A 20,081-nucleotide genomic window follows, 5' to 3' on the forward strand; every position below is an offset into this window, starting at 1 on the left:
GAGGAAAGTACAAGCCAAGTTCTGGAGATTGTAGGGAAAGGGAGATATTTTCAAAGTAGGCTGGACCCAAACTCCCTCATCTGCCAGTCTGCAGTTAAAGGCTTCGGCTCAATTACAACAATTAGGCTGTGGAATAGTTTTGCATAGGTTTAAGAAAACAATCACTTGTCAAGTTTCAATTGCTCAAGAAGAAAATGATCTGGCGTGCACAGCCCTGTCCCAAATCTAGCACTTGTCCTCTCCAAGGACAGGAATATTTCTGAGTTTAAGGAGGGAAGCGCCTTTACCCTTGCCGGAACTCAGATTTCATCTGGGCCCGCCCTGTGTGCTTGCTGTAGATGATGAAAGAACCTTTCTCTCTGTTTTTCTTGCTCTCCAGTCACTGATGTGCATATTTCTGCCATATTTTTCCTGACACAAGTGCAGAGCTCTGAGTTAAATCAATGCCTACATCGGAGAGCAGAGCTGAGGACAAAATTGCTGTCAAATGGCTTTGCTCTGGATGTGCCCAGGTTTGCTTTCCCGCACCCTGAGAGTCAGACCCACCCTGCAGCACAGGTTAAATATAGAGCTCAGCACATCAAAAACATTGCAGCATCTCAAGCCACATCCTCTCTCTTCACCTGTGAGAAGCCAGGCAAGGGCTGGGGGTCTCACCCTTCCCTGCAGAAAATCTCTCAGCATGGGGGGCTGAAAATTTGCTGGAAATCTCAGCTAATCCTTTGGACGGGACAGGAGCCCTGATCTCAGTGCATAGTACATGCTCAGGGTGCATTGTCAGAGGGGACAAGGAGGACATGGGGACCTGCAGCAAAGTGCTGCTGATGCTGGGACGGCTCAGTGAAGGAGCCCGGGAGGAGATCCCGGTGTCTCTGGATCCTGTTTCTTGCAGCCCCAACAGCCTCATGATTCCTGCACTGGGAGGGCAGCAGGGCAGGGGCAGAGCTGCTGCAGAGCAGTCCCAGGGCAGGCCCAGGCCCGGGCCAGTGACCTGGGATGTGGCCGAGTTCCTCCTTTGGCCACAGCCTCCAACGTGACTGAGCTGAGCTCGGAGCGTCGCAGTTCCTCATCCCCAAACCGCAGCCCGGGGGGAGCAGCAGCTCTGTGCAGTGGGGGAGAGGAGCAGCTCCCGGGGCTCCAGGAGTTCCGGGGGAGATGGGAATGGCCCAGCTCTGCTCAGGGGATGGTGCAGGGGGCTCCTGGCCTGTGCACAAAAGCAGGTCCATGTGTGCACCGCAGCAAAGGCACGGATGGGGAATTTCTGCACTTTCACTGCACAATATTTAGGGCTCCACAAATCAAAGAAGGTTGTGGTGCATTAAACGTATCCTGAATGAGGCCCAGGTTACTTTTGCTACAGATCTGAGGAGGTGGAGGGGAAAACCTGTCTTATTCCAGCCGTACCTCCCAAATTTTGTGCTTTCAATGCTCCTGCTTTCTCCCTTCCTTTCTGACATGCACCCTTTCATTCCCTCTTTCTTTCCTCTTTCCATTTTCTCTTCCTGCCCATCTCCTTCCCTCCCCCTTCTCTTGAGACCCTTCCAAACCGTGCACTTGTCACAAGCTGCAATCTAAGGCAGACAGTTTCAGTTCCTGCCCGTTTGCAGCTTCGTTCTACCCAGGTCAGCAAAATAAAAAAAAAAATTTAAAAAAAAGAAAAAAACAAAAAAAAATAAAAAAGAGAAAAAGAGCACTTTTAAGACGAGCTCGACACCCCACCCAGGCGATAGGCATCTTTCGAAATCCTCCAACCCAAACACACCCACAGCGTCTCTCGCTTCAAGGCTCTTCTGTTCGAGTGGCTTCTGTTCCGCGGTTCTCCCTCAAGAAGAGCCCGTCAGAATCACACAAGGGTCCCCCAAAGCCAGCCCTGTGCTGCCTGGCCTTCCAGAAGCACCTCAAGGAGCTTGGAAAGGCTTGGGTTATCTTTCCAGAGGCTGCAGGAGCGGCCGCTTGGACGGGGCACGGGAGGGGGAACTGCTCTCCCAGCCCCAGCAGTGTCCCCGGTTGCTCAAGGCCACCAGAGGTTGGTTATGTTGGTGGTTTATTTGCCACACTCTGCTTCCCTTTCCCCAAAGGCAGGGTGATGTTTCTCCTACAACCCCGGGCTTTTTCCCCGCCAAAAAAAGCCAAAAAAAAGCTGCTGGAGGAAACGCACGGACGACCATCAGAGCCAGAGCGCCTCTCAGGCAGGGCCGGGCGAGGGAGCGGGGCCAGGGGCACACTCACATCTGGGGCAGCCACGAGCCACCGCCGGCGACAGGAGCTGTCACTGCCCGGAGCCGGACACCGCCCCAGCCCCTCCGCGGCCCCTGGGCCAGGACTGCGAGCGGCTGCGAGCCCCGAGCAGCGGGGAGGCGACGGGAGAGCCCCGAGACGCGGCGGCGGCGAAAGAGGAGGAGGAGGAGGAGGAGAAGAAGGAGGAGGAGGAGGAGAAAGCCTGGCCGGAGCCAGCCCCCAGCCCCGCGCCCCTTCCCAGAGCCCCCCCGGCCGGAGGGGACCCCCAGCCCCTCCTGTCCTCTTACCTTAATAGTGCCGTCCATCGGGAATAACTTCCAGCCGGGACCAGCAATATTCCACACATTGACCCGGTTTAGCCTGCGACTGAAGCCTCCTGAAGTTTTTTATCCTTCTCTCTCTTTTCGCTCTTCTCGCTGCCCTTCCAGTGGTTTTGTTGCTCTCTCTGTACCCCCTCTCCCCCTCTCTCCCTCCCTCCGTCCTTCTCTCTCTGTCTCTCTCTTTTTTTTAACTTCGGTTGTTGCAGCAGAGCGAAAAAGAGACAGTTAACCGGATGAAACGTTTTTTTCTGCTAATTTTGGGAAGTGAAGTCACTCGAAGAGGAAACTTTCGTCTCTCCGCTGGTCCTGCCTTCTTGATGAAAATATATATATTTTACATACAGGATATTTGCTCCATTTAGATAAGAAGGGGCAGAACAATAGCCACCTCTGTCACAGCTCTTGTTTGTCGCTGGGACAGCTCGGCCAGCGCAGACCTTGCCTCGCACCCCAGCCCGCGTTAGCCAGCCTGTGTCATCCCACAGTTTAGTTTAACATGGGGTTTTGCCATTTTTTTTTTCTTTTGGCTGGAGCAGCTTTAGCCTGACTCACTGAATTTCCGTCTCTTCCCACAGATTTTTTTATTAATGCGTTTTCCAGTCACCGGGAAAAATTAAGGGGAGAAAACCGTAAATGCAATTCGGTGGCGGCAGGCGGAGGGAGACCAGAAAAAGTCTGGCGATTAAAACGTATTTAAAGCATCTTTCGATCTCTCCCCTTCACGCCTCCCAGCACGGAGCGTGAGCCGAGGGTGCAGCCCCTGCCAGGAGCGAGCGGAGTGCAATAATGCAGCACAGACAGGCTCCAGCAATTAAACACAGGCTGCGGATGGGGCTGCGGGCGAGCCGAGGCTCTTGGCCACTTTCGCCCTTCCCCTCAGTCCCACTCGTCTCACTGCGGGTTGGGATATGGGGTTCGGAAGGAAAAACGCTCAGATGGATGGTTCTCCATCATTTCTTTCAGGTGCCGGGTCTCCTTTTCCAGCCTTCTCCCACAGTGCGAGCTCCTCGCTGGGATGTTAAACCCCACTCAGAGCAGGGGGGATACACCTCCCACTTGATAGAAATGTCAAAACCTCACAGTAATTGTCAGAACAGCCCAATTTACCCCTCCGGTGCCGCGTCCTGACGGGCACAGCAAACAAAACCCCTCAGCCAGCAGCCTTTAAACCTCACTTCAGACCTGGCGAGCCCCTGACGCGCAATTCTCCCTCTCATTCGAACGGCCGCGAGCAGCAGAGGAGAAACGCGCTTTTTCCTTTTTCCGGGCAAAGCCGAACCCTTCCAAAGGAGCCGGGAAAGCAGACAATCAATACCCGCCTGGCCAGCTCTCCCGCTCCCCCCGCCCTTGCCAAAAAAACCAGCGGCGGAACACATCGTGCAACAGCCGGGGCGTTCTTTCTGCCCCACTTCTACAACCCAGGGAACAGAGCAGTGGGGGGAAAAGGAGGGTGAAGCCGAGAAAGAAAAGTGGCAAGGCGGGAGGACACCCTGCACGCCGGCGGAGAGCATTACCTTTTCCAGGGCCAGTTGTGTCCAGGCTTTTTGTTTTCCCCTGTCTTTAGTCCAGCCACGGGGAGGAGGGTGAGGGGAACCAAAATTATATCCAAAGTTATCCTGCCCCTGCCCCTTCCAAAAGGGAAATGCAATAATGCCACCAGTGTTTCTACCCGGCTGCGGTAGGGATACCTTATTAATACTTTATTTCTCCAAGCCCGAAGCTGGCAGGAGAGAGCCGCAGATCCCCCTTGCCCCTCCCTCCCCTCCCACCCCCTCCTCTGAAATTAGCCTCATCAATTCAGCTACAATTTTTCAGTTCGGATGCAGACACGGGGCTGAACGTGACCAGACCTGGAGGTTTTTGGCTCGCTGCTTGCCAGCGATTGAGGCCGCCTGCAGCCGGGAGGTGAAGGGGGAGCGCAGGGACAGCCCGGCCGCCTCCCCTCGCCCCGCACCCCCGGCCTCCCCCTGTCTGCTCCGCAGTCCCGGGGTCTGCGCCGGGGTCCCCCGAGAGCAGCACATCTGGATGCTGCTAGCGGGGTCAGGTCCCCCCTTGCCTAGGGCCACAAGAACTGGAGTTCAATTAAAAGAAATCACGGTTAACCCTTTGCTTTCCTCGTTCCTCCTGCTTTTCCCTGCCCTCTGTCCCGTCCCCGCCGGCAATGCTCCGGTCCCGGCTCCCCCCTCGGCGTTCCCACATGGCAGGAGGCTGCAGCGACCAGAAAAGCGAGAGGTTAAAGGGAAGAGTGAAACGCATCCTTTCAAAACCCAAATGGTTTCCTCTCTAGACAACGCTCTCCACCAGCCCCGAAAAACAACGCGGGTAGGGGGTGAGGGAGAGGACAGGCTGAGGATCTTAACCGCGAAAGGAAGGGGAAAAAATCCCCTGGAAGGAGCCTCTGTCACCCACGGACCTCACAGGGCACTTTGGGTTGAAGCTGCGGGACTGACAGTGGGGGAGAGCCGGGGATCCGGGAGCGGCGGGGAATAAACACCTGAAAACGTGCCCAGCTCACGGGAGAGGAGTCCCACACCCTCAAAATCCCCCGAACCCAACATCTCGAAACCCCTTTTGCCCAGCTCGGGGCTGAGGGCACCAACAAATGCAGCCCCTGCCGCGCATCCCCGGCTCTCCCAAGGACGGGAAGGTGCCAAACAGCCCCTCCTCCATCCCACCGGGAGATATTTTAGGAACCCAACTCTGCATTTTATGGCCAGACGGGCACCGTGACCCCCAGGGGCTTATTTTGCATGTCTGGGAATGACTCGAACGGAGCCTGCTCGAGTCACTTGTGACACAGGGTCCGTCAGGGATGCTCCGTGCTTTAACTCCCGTGTTTGATTTAAAATAACATTTGGGAGAATCCAAGAGATAAGGGAGTGAGCGAAGGTGTTACACACTCCAACAGACGAGCCGAACAATCTGCTATTTCACCCCCCCCCCCCCCAAAATAACGCACAATAGAAACTTTGCTTTATTTTTTTCTTTCTGCTTTTTTTCAATCCCCCCTACCCCCCAAAACAAGACAAAACAAACAAACAAAACCCCAAACCAACACAAAAAACCTCCAAACAAAACAAAAAAGCAAAAACCCCAAACAAAACGACCAACAACAACAATAACAAAACAAAACAAAACAAAAAAACAACCACAAAAAAAAAAATCCCAAAACCACCAAACCCAAAGCCACCCTTGAAGTTATGTCAATTTTTTTGGAAAAGGCTGGAATATTCATTCCGCGCGCCAAGGTCTGAATCATCCTAGGTGGTTGTGCCGTGACTTTGGGTGTTTAACTGTTTTAACTGTTACTGAGCTGCATGTAAGCAAGAAGAGGGGAGCCGGGACAGGCAGGGGAAAGCCGGGCACGGGGCTGAGCAATGTGCGCCACTCTGGATCTGCTGCTCGCCCTTTGGATGCACATGTACGTACAGCAAAGGAATTAGGATCTGTTTAATGTGGTCACCACCAGACATCTGGAAAATCATTTGATCTTGGCAACCACGGAAGGTTTCAAATGCTTACATCAGGACAGGCTGGTAGAAATCAGTTACTCCTCAATTATTATTATTATTATTATTATTATTATTATTATTATGTTGGGTTTTTTTCTTGCACTCTGTTAACGAATGAAACGGAATTGTCGAGCGGCGGTTTTAATTAGTTCAATATTGATCTCAGGCGCTTGGCACGTCCCCACCACCTCTCCCTGTATTAGGGCTGTGTCCTAGCTGCTGCAGCCCCACACGGAGAAGGTGAAAACGCCGCGTTTGGCGCGATCCGAACGAAAGGAATAAGGAGCCACTGGGGGATATGGCCTGGAACTGTTTCGTGCCCAGACCCACAGGAGTTCGCCCTCGGTGTAGCTCGGTGCCAGTGCCTCGCAGAACCCTAAAGATTTTGATTTTCTGCCTGTAACCCACACGGGATTAGCGGGCATCACTTCATAATCAAAACCGTCCAGTTATTTCCTAGGAATAAACACAATGAAAACATTCCCGAGCCCCATTGCAGGTGAGAAATATGATTTTTCGAGGATGGAAGAGGGGATTGGCTTCTGTCACCCTCTCTGACCCCAACAGCATCAGCTGAGCTCTCGTTAAGCCCAGCCTGGAATTGTCGCTGCGATCTAATGCGGTGATCGGGGAAGGGAACCCAAAAAACCTCAAAGTCCACGCCCTGGCTTTGTCGTTAGAAAGTGTCTCATTTCCCACTAATTGTGACTAAGTGTCCCTTTTCTTTTTGAACGAGCTTTCAATATACGTGTATTTACATCACTTGCGCTGGGTGCATTGTGTGTATTATACATCCAATAATATTTTCTAGATAACTTGCTATACATTCTATCCTCTCCAAAGGTATGCACAATTCCCATCATTCTGTACTTGCAGGGGGCCAGAGTTTATCCTGCTCCAGCCTTCACTGGAGGGAAACTCTCCCCCAGCTCCAGTGAGCGTTTCAAATCCCTGTCTCTGACTTTCCTCTGGCACCGACTCCGCTGCAGAAAGGAAAACGCGACGTGTTTTGTTTATTTTCTAACCCCCTATTCTTACAAGCAAAAAGCCCAAACTACAGCCCTGGGATTTGATCACCAGAAACGAATCCCAATTTTTAACTGAACTAATTGGGCAAACCTCCGCTTTTCAGCTCCAGCAATAAAAGGGAATCGAGAGAGTGTTCCCGGCGCAGAACTGAAGGATCGAGTCCTTCCTCCCTACAGGAACAGCCCAGGAGATTTGGGAACCTGAAGCCGGGAAGTTATTCCCCGCTAATCGGCACCAAGTAAAACATAACGGCTTAAAAGTGGGGTGGAGAAGATGCAGTAGCTTTGAAGCTGCATCGCGATGAGGGGCGAGTGGGGCAAGAGGCGTCCTGGCTGCTTTTATTTGAGTTCCATGTCCCAATAAAACTGCCCCCGCCGTCCCTCCCCCCCCCCTCATTCCGCAATTATTGAAAAGCTGAGGCACAAAACCCAAAAATACTGAAGGCCAGAAACACAGACTACAGTGCACTAGCTCCGAACGTCTGGCCCCTCGCTTGAGGCCATAATTAATTTGAGATTTATTTTTATTGGAGAACCCAGTCTCGTCTGACCTTAGCCAAACAAGACTTCAGCGAGACCCTTGATGCGCTTGAATGGAACAGAATATTTCTCTCTAACTTCTCTTCAGGCGGCCGTGCCTGCTTTGAATTTGTTCCTCAGACTTCATATATTTGGAGATTTACAGGAAAGATTTAAAGCATTTTTCCCCCTTAGCATTCGCTCTTTTCTTCCCCGTTTGCTCCCCTTTCCCTCCACACCTCCTTCTAAACACGGGCTGGGAGAGCATAGGGAAGGCTGGAATACAGAACTCCCTGGATCCAGCATATTGGGAAGGGGGCGTTCTTCTGTAAATTGGGAAAGAATGGAGCCATTAAAAGGTCGCAGAGCTGGGGAGGGGGGTTGGTTGCTGCTGCCTAAAGACGGAGGTCACTGGAAAAGCTCGTCCCTTGTGCCCGGGAGTCTGGTTTATTTTAGAAAGCTCCAACATGCCACAATTCCAGGAGAAAAACAACTTTTCTCCCACCTCGACCGAAAGCCAAACGGCCTCTTGAAGGTAAGGCGAGGAAGGAACAATGCCAGCCCTTCCCCACGCAGCGCTGGGGCTGAGCACGGGAAAAAGGCAAGACACAGGGAAATGGAGAAAGATTTTTCTCTTAAGAGTGGAGAGGTCGGTGCAAACAGGAACTAAATCCTAAAGAACCAAGTTGTCATAAGGCGTTAATCAACGACTTGGTAAAGCCCGACAATTTAGCAAAGTTTGTGTCCCGAGAAATTAGTGTCAAAAAGGAAAAAAAAAAAAAAAAAAAAGAGAGAGAAAGGTTTGGATATAGACGTAATTAGTCATCGCGGAGGGTGAGAGTGACGTAGGAGTCAGAGCAGCTTCTGCCCCCGAAGCTAGTGCAATTCCCACCTTCTCTGGAGCCGCTGTCCCCTCCTCCCGAGCCCAGGGGAGAGGGATTGGAACCCTTCGGGATGCCAGGAATGGGGAAAAGGGAAAAAAGAAGAGGCAGAAGTGGATAAAGCGCTGGAGGATGCGCTCAGTAGGAACATCACCACCCGGACCGGGGGAAAACCAGTCCAGGAAGGCTTTGATTTTCCCTTTCCTGCCGGGCTCAAGTTCTCCAGCTGATCGAGGAACACGGGCAGGTTTCCACCCGTTCCACCCGTGCATCCCTGAGCACCTGCGGGCAGAGCCCTCACGGATCCCTCTGCAGCACCTTCCCTTCGCTCCGTCCATCAGGCTCCAATTCCGCTACAAAACAAATGAAATCTCAGGATATTATTTCCTGTCAACCTGTCCTCTGCTCCTGTTCAGCGGCAAAAGGACGTGTCCCTGTCAGGGTTTGGCAGTGCCCGCTCCAAAGAAAACCTTACTGTTTTGTCCTTAAAAAAAGAATTTACCCCGTCTCTCTTTAGGGCTTCTGTAAACTTTCCAGGCGGAGTGGGAGCCAGAACAAACCCAATATTGTTCCCAGCCACGCAGCCCCTTTCCCCCTCCATGAATATCCTTCTTTGTGCTGCACCACAAACGTTGTGGCTGCGTTAAACCCGGGCTTAACGCGAGAACCCCGCGCTTGCAGAGGTTCCTTCCCGGAGCAAGATCCATCTCCGTGCCCTTCCCAAGGGCTGCAGACAGCTTTCCGCAGAAGCTGGCAAAGGGCAGCGGAACTGCTTGGATTGTCATCTCCAGGCGTGGAGGGAAAGAGGGAAAGAGAGGAAAAGCGGGGTGATGTCGGGACAGCCCCTCCTCACCGCCCTCTCCTTCGCCTCCTTGTCCCAGGGACTGTGCCTGGACACTCTTGCCTCAGGCTGGCAGGGCTGGTAACGGAAGTGGAAGCTGCCCGGAGAGTAGAAACTCCGGGAGAAGGAAAGGAGCTCCAGGAGAAGGAAAGGAGCTCCAGGAGAAGGAAAGGAGCTCCAGGAGCAGGGAAGGAGCTGTCGGAGAAGGAAAGGGGCTCTAGGAGCGGGAAAGAAGCTCCAGGAGAAGAAAAGAGGCTCCAAGAGCAGGAAAGGGGCTCCAGAAGAAAGAAAGGAGCTCCAGAAGAAGAAAAGGGGCTCCAGGAGCAGGAATGAGTTCCAGGAGAAGGAAAAGGGCTCCAGGAGCAGGAAAGAGGCTCCAGGAGCAGGAAGGGAGGGAAGCTCACCCCGTCTCCGGGGCTGCCTCGGGAGGGCAGGGCACGGGAAGCGAAAGCAGAAGCGCTGAGTGTGCGAGGAGGAGACGATAAAAGAGGACATGAAGCGTTTGGATGCTGCCCAAGGGCGGAAGAAAAGCGCGGGTGACTACTGAATCCCCCCAATTGTTCCTGTGCCACCTTTACACCCATCTGAAACCACAGACTGGAGGGGCAGGAGGGGAGCGAGGGCTGCTGTGGCCCAGAGGAGCTCGTGGCAATGGGAATAATTAAAAAATCAGTACTCAGAGGTCATGTTGCTTTGCCTATGGCCCTAATGCTTTCCATATCCCTCCAGCCAGGATTCCAGTCTTCTTTTAAAATTTAATTTCCCAATTATATTCCATGTTTCGTTCTCTAAAGTCAAGTCTTCGTGTTTAGATGGGATTAGCACCCTCTGATACACTGTGAATCATTAAGTACTTGCAGATCATTCAGTCCCTAATGATCTAAGGAATAGAAAAACTTTAACAGTTCTGTTGAATAAGCCAGAAAGGATCAAAATTATTTCTTATTTCTATGAATTCTCAGCCTTCCATTGAGTTAAGGCCCCTACAAAACTAGGTATGAGAGAGAAGGCTGAGTTCCCCTGCCAGGAGGTCCTATGGGATTGGGTTCTCCTGCCAGGAGATTCTGTGGGATTGGGTTCCCCTGCCAGGAGTCCCATGGGATCTGTTATCAGCGATTCAGATACACCCTCTGTGTTGTGATGTAAATCAAGGTTTCAGCACCGAAAAGCTGAACTCCAACCCGACTGACTCGACATCAAAATCCTTGCTAAAACCAAGTGTTTTAGAATTAAACCCTCCCCTGCCTCCTGTTGCTCCCTCACCTCACCCCCTAGTTTGCATTTGAAAAGCCATGACAAGAACCCTGTGGCCTGAAGGTGCTCGCAGGATATTCGATGAATTTCTTCCTCCTGGGAACCCTGCAGCAACCCCCTCTGGGCTCCAACCCACAGAGACAAGGCATTTTCTGTACAAGGCACAGAATAAGCCCGACGCTGATGCACATTGTGCATCTGCTGGAGAGGATTTGCAGAAGAGATCAGTCACAATCTCACTTTTTCTGGTGCGGGTGGTGTACACATCCCAAAAAAGTAACAAGGAAAATACTTCTCCATCCCGTGAGACAAGCAAATAAGGTTTTGTGGAGAAGGAATGACATAAAATATAGGAATAACAATAATAATAATAATGGAAAGAGAGAATAATTGGGACTCAGTCTTCTGCTTTTCTATGTTCTTGCTCCCCAGAGCTTGGGAAGATTTCCCAGGTCAGTGTGGGGAAGCAGGAAGGGCAGGAAGGCAGGGGTGTCTCAGGGTGAGCAGCCCCTTGCTCTGCCCCACACTTTAAAGATGGGGAAATGCAGCAGAGGAGAGTTGCAGTGCCCTGCTCAGGAGCTCCAAGCTCACTCCGTCAGGGAGTGGATCCATACCCAGGTTTCCCACCATCTCCCTGGAACACTAATCAATCCCAACTCTTCCATGAATAAGTCAGGCACTGTCAGAACCTCTCTGTTGCCTCTGGATGCCTTTGAGTCATTGGAAGCTGCCACCAAACTCAGAGGGAACAGAGACTGACCTCACCTGTGTGCTTAAGGTTCAAACTTCCCTGAATTTCATCACATTCCCACTTTTATGAGGAGCTCGAAATGAGCTGCCCAGGTACCATTTGGTCCCATTGGGACAGAGCTGCCCAACTCAAAACTTTTAGAGTCACTGGGAGATATTTCCTTTGTATGAAGAAAATTTTGGATCAGACTTCCATCAAAATCCTGTTGATTTTTTTAAGCACAGGAACAAATCATTTCCCCAGTGCCATTGGTGTGGAAGAAGCTCTGCAGACAAAATAGCAGAGACAGAATCCTTGCCCAAAATACCATTGGCTGAGGAGGAAGGGCTGTGTCAGAGGCAGAGTCCAGCATGCCACAGCTCATCCCTCCCTCCACACTGGGTGAGTCCTGCCTGAGGAGCTCTTCCTCGTGGAAAAAGCACAAACGTCTGGGAAGAGAACTCTGTCCATGCAGGACTGCACTCCATGAGGAAGCTGCCCTGACACAGATATGGACTGAGGCTCCCTCAGTCCTGCTGGAATGTTCAGTTATTTGGGCCTGGATCTCAGTTCCGCTTAATTCCACGGAATTTTGCTCCTAACTGGAGCTGCCCTGGATCTGCCTCCCAGCACAAGGCAGTGACACCTCACTATGGGACGTCACAGGGCCTTCATCTCCTCATCATAAACAGAACATCCCAGAGCATTTCCCACAGCCCCAGCTCCAAAGGGAATCCATGCCACAGCCAGGCTCACACTGGGGAGCATCTTCCCTTACTTGAACTTGGAGGGGATTTGCTTTCCCCACACTTGAATTTCAGTTGTTTCCCATGGAGTTTCTGTTGCTCCAGAGTCTGTACCAGAGCTATGCAAACTTAATGAGCAAAGTTAACTCACCAACATTCCCTGAAACACCAAGATGGGAGTGGGACTTTGGGGGATGTCAACCCAGTGAGGAATCCTGCCCATTCCTGGTTGGATTTGTTGCAGAAATGTGGAGCAGCTGCACAAGTTCACCCAATGCCACACAACCTGGCATCATCCCAAGCTTGCATTTCCACTGCTATTTGTTCCAAACAAGCTGCCCAAACTGAGCCATAACCTCAGGATTATTCACAGGAATAATTCAGTGGACCATCCCCAGCAATGTGGATGCACATGAAAATCCCAATTGGGGCACAGATCATTGACTGAGGGAAAGGGGCGGGGGGAGGGGAAGGGAAACCAAATTCCTGTAATAAATTATTCATTACAAATTATCCACCCAGCTCTAGTTAACACCCTCCTGTGTTTCTTCAGGGACAGGAGAGGCTTGTGGTTTAGATTTTCCCTAAGTGCTGCTGCATGCAGGGTTTGCCTCAAACGTGTAACCCAGATGTCCCAGGCTTGGTTTATTTACATTCTTGGGAACTGTTGTGAAAAAAACCCTATATGATGTCAAATATAATATAGAGCTCAATTGAGGTACAAACGGACAAGGCTGTGCCAACCCTGTTTTGGTTCTTGTTTTAATCTTTAAAAAAGAAAGAGGCAGAAGTGGCAAAATACATCGTAAGATCAATTTTTAAACTTAAAATAAATAAATATATATCTATATATGCAAACAAGTATTTAGAGTGCAAGATCTGGTAATATCAGTTAAAAACCAAAACAACTGAAGTTAATTTTCCCACTCAATTGCATGGAAGCACTCAAGGAAAACCACCAGGAGCATGGAAAGAAGTCCCAGTGCTACCAAGCACTGCCTGGTGTGACAATCCATTGCTTCAGCAACTGAAAGAGATGTTTGGCTTGAACTCATTCTGTATTTTCCCCCTCTAAATCCATTCTGAAATGAACCTCTCAGAAACCACACAACTCCACAGATCATCTTGCACATGGAATTCAGGAGTTGGCATGGAGGAGAAGAGAAATGAAATTGAGCTCTGGTTCAGAACTAAAGGGGGGCTGGGAAAGCAGAAAATTGGAAGGAAATTTAGGGAACTACTGTGATAGACCTCTGGGATAGAACCTGGGATACAACCCTGGTAGCACAGCCCTATGGATATGTTGGTTCCAGAGCAATAAACCTGGACCATGGAATTCAGGATACCCTGAGTGTACCCATGAGTGGCTCTGGGGTAACCCAGCAAACCCAGCATCGATGCAGGATAAAAGACAAGCCCAATTTAACACATTTTTTGTCCCTGATGATATAACTTTTCACTCAACCCTGCACATTTCCAAAATGATAAATTTGATATTCCAATGTCTGACCCCTCTCCCACCGAAGATCAAGGGATTTTTTTCCTGCTAAATTCAGTAATAAAGGGAATGAAATTTTCAACCAATACAAAGGACTGTGAATTTGGAAGGATTGTGATTTTTGACATTACCTGTTTAAAGATGCTGTCATGTCTTACCTTGACGTAAGACGAAGTGTCTGGTACAGTCTGAAACATCCTTACTTGTTTATTAGATATATTTAAAGGTCCTAAATTTGACCTGAAATAAATAATAAAAAAACTCCAAATCACATATGTGCATGTAGAAAAGCAAAGGAATAAAGCCCGGTTTAAATAATAAGATTGGTAACAAAATCTAGAGAGGAATGATTAAGCATTTAAGTGTAATTTTTAATGGACAAACACATCAACACAGTGACTGAAGTCAAGTAATAGAGAGCAGGGGTTTATTGCTGTTTTTTAATAACAGTTAGGTTTTTCCTTTGGATTCTCCCTCCTCCTCAGGAAAAGAACCTTCTTCACTTTCAACAAGAGCAGAGGGAAATGTTTGACATTTGATTAACTGAATTTCTTAGCCAACAATTAAAAGCCAGCTGAAATACTCGTGTTTTCATGTCGAGCCTAGTTAACCCCATTGACTCGTACCCCAAGGTTTCCCTTGGCTAAACGAGGGGCAGTTGCCTTTCCTGGCTCATTGAAACCATCCCGAGCCATTAACCTGCCGGCCCCGACTGATTTAAAGAACCTTCCTCACCGACAATAATTGAACCATAAATTAAAAAATATTCCGGCTGGAAGCATGGCTGTAAATATGAAAAGAGCTCTCAGGGTTGTCAATCCTATTTCTATTTCGGGTCCTGCTCAGACTTTATCTCAGACTCAGGCACTACATCTGTTTTTCTGTACTTCTGAGACTCGATGAGCTCCTGATGAACAGGAGGGTTTATTTTGCCTCCAACCCCCAAAGTCGTCACTGCAGAGCCGCAGAGATTAACAACGATGGTGAAAAATGTGATGGTGTGTGGGAAAACAGACCCGACAACAGGTACTGTTTGTCCCCCCTGCTCCTCTCGGGGTCTTCAGTCCTTCTGGAACGCGCCAGAAAACAATTATCTAAGTGTAATTAGCTAAGTGGAATTAGTGCATCATTAAGAAGCACAAACACTCTCACACACATCCTCAGCCTGTTGCTCCTAGGTGCTGCTGGTTCTGTCCCGTTTTCCCGGGATGGAAGGGAAAAGTCGGACATTTATCCAGGGATTACCACAGGAAAATGATCCGACAGGGTGAGAAAGATGCGCCAAGCGTCGCGCACGAGCTGCAGACACTCCGGGGTTGTTGGTTGGGGTGTTTTCCGAGCTCTTGAGAAAAGCTGTGGAGTTCTGACTACGTCTGTAGCGCGGATTGTCCGGGTCTGATCCGAGCCAGCCCCGGGGGTTAATTACAAAACTGCGTTAATGAAGCTGCCTGGCTGCTGGAGCTGCGCCCCGACCTGCGGGGACACCCCCGGAGCCACCGAAACATCCGCGGGGTTAGGGGAAAGAAGAAAAGAAAAAAAACAACGAAAAACCCCCTCAGCCAAACAACTGGAAAATAAAAGTTCGCTATCTGCACGTAACCCCCCTTTTATTGATTTCTAAAGTATTTATTGAGCGTCCAGCTGGCACGGGAGGGCAAGCGGCTCTAAAGCGGACAATGTGTTTCTGATAAGTACAATTCTTTTTTTCCTGTCGTCCTCCCTCCTAACACATTCCAGTTTCTTTTGCTTCTGAACTTGCGACGGGGGGTGGGGGCAGGCAGAGTGGAGGGACAAGGTAATTTTGCCTCGCCAGTAAATTTTCTGGGGTCAAGGATTCTCATATTGGTTTCCCCCGCTCCCCTCTTTACCCCTGATTAGCGTCCCCCTCACCCTTTACCTCCCTGCCGTAATTACGCCTGTGCATGTAAATAAATAAATACATCTGCATATTTTGGAGCCAGTTTTCAAGAGTCTGCAGTGGATTATTTATCAATCGTCTCGCCCTGCCAGCGTCAGCCGCGATATAAAAAGGGCCTCTTAAACTACTTTTAGAATCGCTTTTTCTTATTGCTACGACTGAAAGGACTCACCTTTTAGACCCTTTCCCCTCAGCCAGTGGCAGAGCAGTTTGTAAAGATCCAGGTTGAGACCAAAACCCAAACTCCCCACCAGCTGTGGATCCTTGCCGCTGCAGTTTTGCAGGGAGAAGAGAGATTTAAACTCGTTGGATCCAAAGCAGCGCTGAAGTTAAAATTCCCAGCCCATCCAGACAGGCTGCATCAAGCAGGCATTTCCTCAGGGGGCTTCTGTGCTGCTCGCAGCTCCAGGACGTGCTTTGCTTTCCTTTCCCTCGCTTCTCTGCCCTCTACTTTTCATTTGATTTCCGTTTTCCCCCCTTATCAATATTCCAGCTGTTCCCTCAGATTATTCGTTGCCATGGGACATCCTCGCCCCATGAGCCCTCCCGGTGCTATGAGCGACTTTAAACAGCACACCCAAAAAAAGAAAAAGAGGGGGGGGGAAAAGAGGAAAAAAATTCACAACTTAAAAGAAATATGGCTGAGGAGTCAAGCCGAAAAGAGACGCTGAGTGGAGCTCAAGTGCTACTTTAAATCCCCCCTTTTTAAATAAGGAAGTTTCAAATATCCGTTTTTAAATCATCGTTCCTTATTTTGAGGTTTTTTTCCTGACTCTTACCTAGAAAAGAGTTAACCCACTTCCCCCTGCAGCAGGACTGAAAGCATGACGGAGCACACTGCAGATGCACACAAGCGGGATGAAATAGGCTCCAAACGATTCTTTTGGATCAAGAATTCCACATTTCTCCCTGCAAGCCGAAGCGTCCAGGTCTTTTAAGCTATTTCATAAGAGCCTATGAAACAGTAACGCGTTCAGGAGGGAAAAAAACCACATTTTCAATCCAGGGGTGGTTTTCCCCCCATCGGAGTCACGTTCCTGGCGCATTTTGTCAGCTCAGAAGCCTTCGCAGACAATATTTTGCACTATCCTGGACAAAAACTTCCAGGGATTTTAGTACAACATCAATTTGAAATGTATCCCTCAGAAGGGTTACCAAAACTATTTGGAAAATGTTCTTCCATTTTCTATTCTCTTTCTCTCCTTCCCGGCTTTGCCCCAAATTCCAACATATTGAAACATTTTTCTCCTTAATAAGAGGAACATATAAAGTGAAGGGGTGAAAGGGCAACCTGGGAGCCGTGCCTTGAGCTCCGCACACAATTTACTCCCTGGTAGACGAGGCGTTTAGCATTCCTCCCAATTTCCAAGGAAAACACACTCAGACCTGGACCTAGCGACCAGGGACCTCTCCACTTTTTAATATAGAAATTCTTTGGATTTTTTGTTGTTATCATAATTGTTGTTGTTTGTGGCTAGAGAAAACCTTTCCTAAGCAAGGTGAGGGGATGGGGATTTTAGGGAGAAGCTGCCTTAGCATGGAAGGAAAAGCAAAGCAACTCAAGGGACTTGCGAGGTGCTCAGGAGAGAAGGAATCAGGAGAACAAACAGGAGGGAAAGGGAATAGGGAAAAAATAGGAGACAAAGGGAATCGGGGAAAAAAAAACCCCTAAAATCAAAAACAGCGTTGTCATCATTTAAGGCTTTTTTAAAAATCGCATGCGTGGGGTTAAAAATGCTCTTTCCAAGCCTTAATCTCATTATTCTGCGGGGATGGGAACAACTCTTTCTGCACAGCCGAGCCAGCCGGGGACCGAACGGGCTCACGTTTCAAAGTCATCGGTCATTCTTTTCTCACGTTTCCACGTGTGAATTACACAGAACACGGCGCACGGGAGGAACCCCGAGGGCTCTGCTCTTGTGTTCACTGACGCCTCTTCCCGTTTTCCTGGCGGGGCAGGGAACCCTCGTGGGCATCTCTGTCCCGTGCCGTTATCCTCTTATTTTCCTTCACCTTTTAAGCAATCTCAGCCTGGCTGCGGCAGGCACCCCTGAGCACACGCACAGCCTGCAATGAAATAACCTCGAAAGGTTGGCGCTAACAGAAATTTGGGATGTAAAGCACTCCCAAGTTCAGGGGAAATGCTGCTCCAAATCCTGAGCTGGGTTTGCTGCCCCTTGTAACCAAACCCCACAGCCGAGGGGAGAAACCCATGTGGCCAGTTCCAGCCATCCTGGGAGCTTTACTAGCCCAAAAGAAAATTGCTGGCAAATTGGAAACAGCTGTAGCGGCGGAGACTGAAAAAACCCCAACCCAACCACCCCCCTGCTCTCCTGGGCAGGGAAAGTTGCAGGAGTTTTGTTTACACGAACATCTCGGAGGCAGAGCCCGCATTTCATGTTTTTCTCCCCAAACCGTGGGTGATTTGTTCGTAAGCAACATTTCAGCATCCATCACGGGCGGTGACTTTTTAAAGATGCTAATGAAATCCCTCCCTCGGCTCCCGCGGCAGCCGCTCCAGCCCGTGTCCCTGTCCCCTTTAACGGGGTGCGAGCGACACAAAACCAGCGACTTCAGCCTCACAAAGGTTTTATCCCAGGGCTCGGGGGACCTGACAAGTGCCGCGTTCCCATCAGCCCGTCAGACAATTGCGGGAACAAACAAAACGGTGGAAAAGCTCCTAGTCCTGCAAAATGTGCTTTTTTTAATGTTTTCTATTTATTAGAGACGTTAAGAGAAAACAGACTCATATGAGTCCCAAATGGAGGCACGGTATTAAAAGAGGCATGTGAATGCTCCAGCAATTACAGCTGAATTTGATTAAAAACGTCATGAGGGCTGCAAAAGCAGAGTTACCTGATACACTCACCCCGAGGTTGCTTTAGGATGAATTATAACACAATTCATTTTATTTTAATAGGTCACTATAAGATTAACTGTTTAAGGATGGAGCTGCGCTATAAATGTTTACATCAAACCAGAGAGAAGCAAGCTTTCCTTTGGGGTTGTTTAGAAATAATGTTTATTACATTTTAAAATTCCTCAACATGTTAATTAGGAATAAGGGGGAAGTCTGGGAAGGCAGATGGAGCTCCAGTGCTTGACATGGAACCACACACACACTGCTGTGCTTCAGTTTCCCTTTCCTGGCAGGAAAATGTGGGGATTTTACCTGATCATCACCATTTCCACATGCTGTGGGGAAATAAAGACAACAACTTGTTTTGCCCTTGTTCCCCTCCCAGGCTTGGCCCAAAATTTAATGGTACCTCAGAACCTGGTCCCATGGCCAAGGAGAGGAGCTACAGCTGAGGTGACAACTCTGTCTCAATGAGATCAACCCCACAAAACCCAGATTTGGGTGCTGGGGAGGGAAAAACGGGAAGATCCATCATTGCCCGAGGGCAGAACCTCATAGCAATGAAGAGCTCCAAACACCTTCCATGTCCTGCTCCCACTGCAGGACTTTGTGCTTTAAGTTGCAAAAGCTTCATATCTCCCAGACAGGTCCTGGAAGTAGAACAAAACCAGACTCCTGAATGCCCCTGAATTCCCCTGAATTCCTGGATTCAGGGAAGAAATGGTGAAACACAACTGCCACAGAGAGATGTCCATCTGGGTTTGCATCTGCCGTGCTGCTGGGGAGTTTGGGGATGAGATAAGGACTCTCTGTGGCTGCAAATTCTGACTTTTCCCTGTGCTGTCGTTGAGCAGCATCAGATACAAAGGTACTTGTGCATATCTGGACCAGTTAAATTGAATTAAAAATGGCCTTATTCCTGAAATTAAATTATTAGTCTGAGAGGAAAATCCTCCCTCTTAAAATTTATTTTCATTTTCAATCACTAAGAAGGGTAAATTTAGAATTTTAGCATGAAAGAATTTCTATCATAAATTACCCTTGCAAAAAGGTTTCATTCAGAGAACTCAGCCCCATCTCAGTGAGAATCTGTTCTTTCCTTTCCACTAATTAATTTAATCATTAAAGGCACTTTGATGAATTCCACTGAAAACCAGCAAACCCACTATAAATATTTTTGGGAAAAACATTTCAGCTTTGCTATATCACTCTCTAGCAGAAAAAAAAACCTTTGAAATAGAATACGCTTCACCCTAGTATTAGTGATGGATGTGATCAGTGTATTCAAATAAATAATCATAAATTATTGATAAAATCATTATCACAACACAGGGAAAGCTTTAGTTCCACAGATAAAATGAGGGCATAGGGGAAAAGGGATTGCTGTCACTGTCAGAGTCTATATTATTCTTGAAAAAGGAATGTTAGGTGAAAGTTCATGTATCACCCAGGAATTTTAATTTCCTTGTTCCAAGTCTGTTTAATGGGAATGAGAACCTTTCTCTTTTCACTGTCTGGATTTGAGGACATGTTTGGAGTATTTATTTTGATGAGTGTTTGTTGTGAAGTTACAAAAAGTGTGAGTTTGGTGTTGTTGTTAAAGCCCTGATCATTTAGAAAACATCAGTTTCCACTCCTATTGTTTATAAACATCCCAGGAAATTATTTACTGTCTGTGGGATGCCATGAAACTCCTGTTAAACCAGTTTGGGCTGGGGACTGGTGTGAGCCTCAAT

At 49.0% G+C, this 20,081-nt stretch overlaps 1 protein-coding gene across 4 annotated transcripts in view; it reads right to left on the reverse strand.

The window, feature by feature from the left end:
- FLI1 (Fli-1 proto-oncogene, ETS transcription factor) overlaps positions 1–16,046 on the reverse strand; it is an 84,713-nt gene extending 68,667 nt beyond the window's left edge. Inside the window, exons 1-2 of one of the 4 annotated variants that reach the window (XM_085081977.1) lie at positions 15,658–16,046; positions 13,699–13,807 (exon numbers count right to left, since the gene is read on the reverse strand). In XM_085081977.1, coding sequence (XP_084938103.1) covers positions 13,699–13,764 — 66 coding nt within the window. In that variant the 5' untranslated portion in view covers positions 13,765–13,807; positions 15,658–16,046. Of the gene's footprint in view, positions 1–2,525; positions 2,852–4,072; positions 4,212–13,698; positions 13,808–15,657 lie in introns of those variants that run through there. The other 3 variants (XM_085081978.1, XM_085081980.1, XM_085081979.1) reach the window with 3 other exon arrangements.
- Between the last annotated feature and the right edge of the window lie 4,035 nt (positions 16,047–20,081).

The sequence above is a fragment of the Lichenostomus cassidix genome, chromosome 24 (genome assembly GCF_008360975.1).
Source record: "Lichenostomus cassidix isolate B80296 chromosome 24, HeHo_3.0, whole genome shotgun sequence".
Lineage (NCBI taxonomy): Eukaryota > Metazoa > Chordata > Aves > Passeriformes > Meliphagidae > Lichenostomus > Lichenostomus cassidix.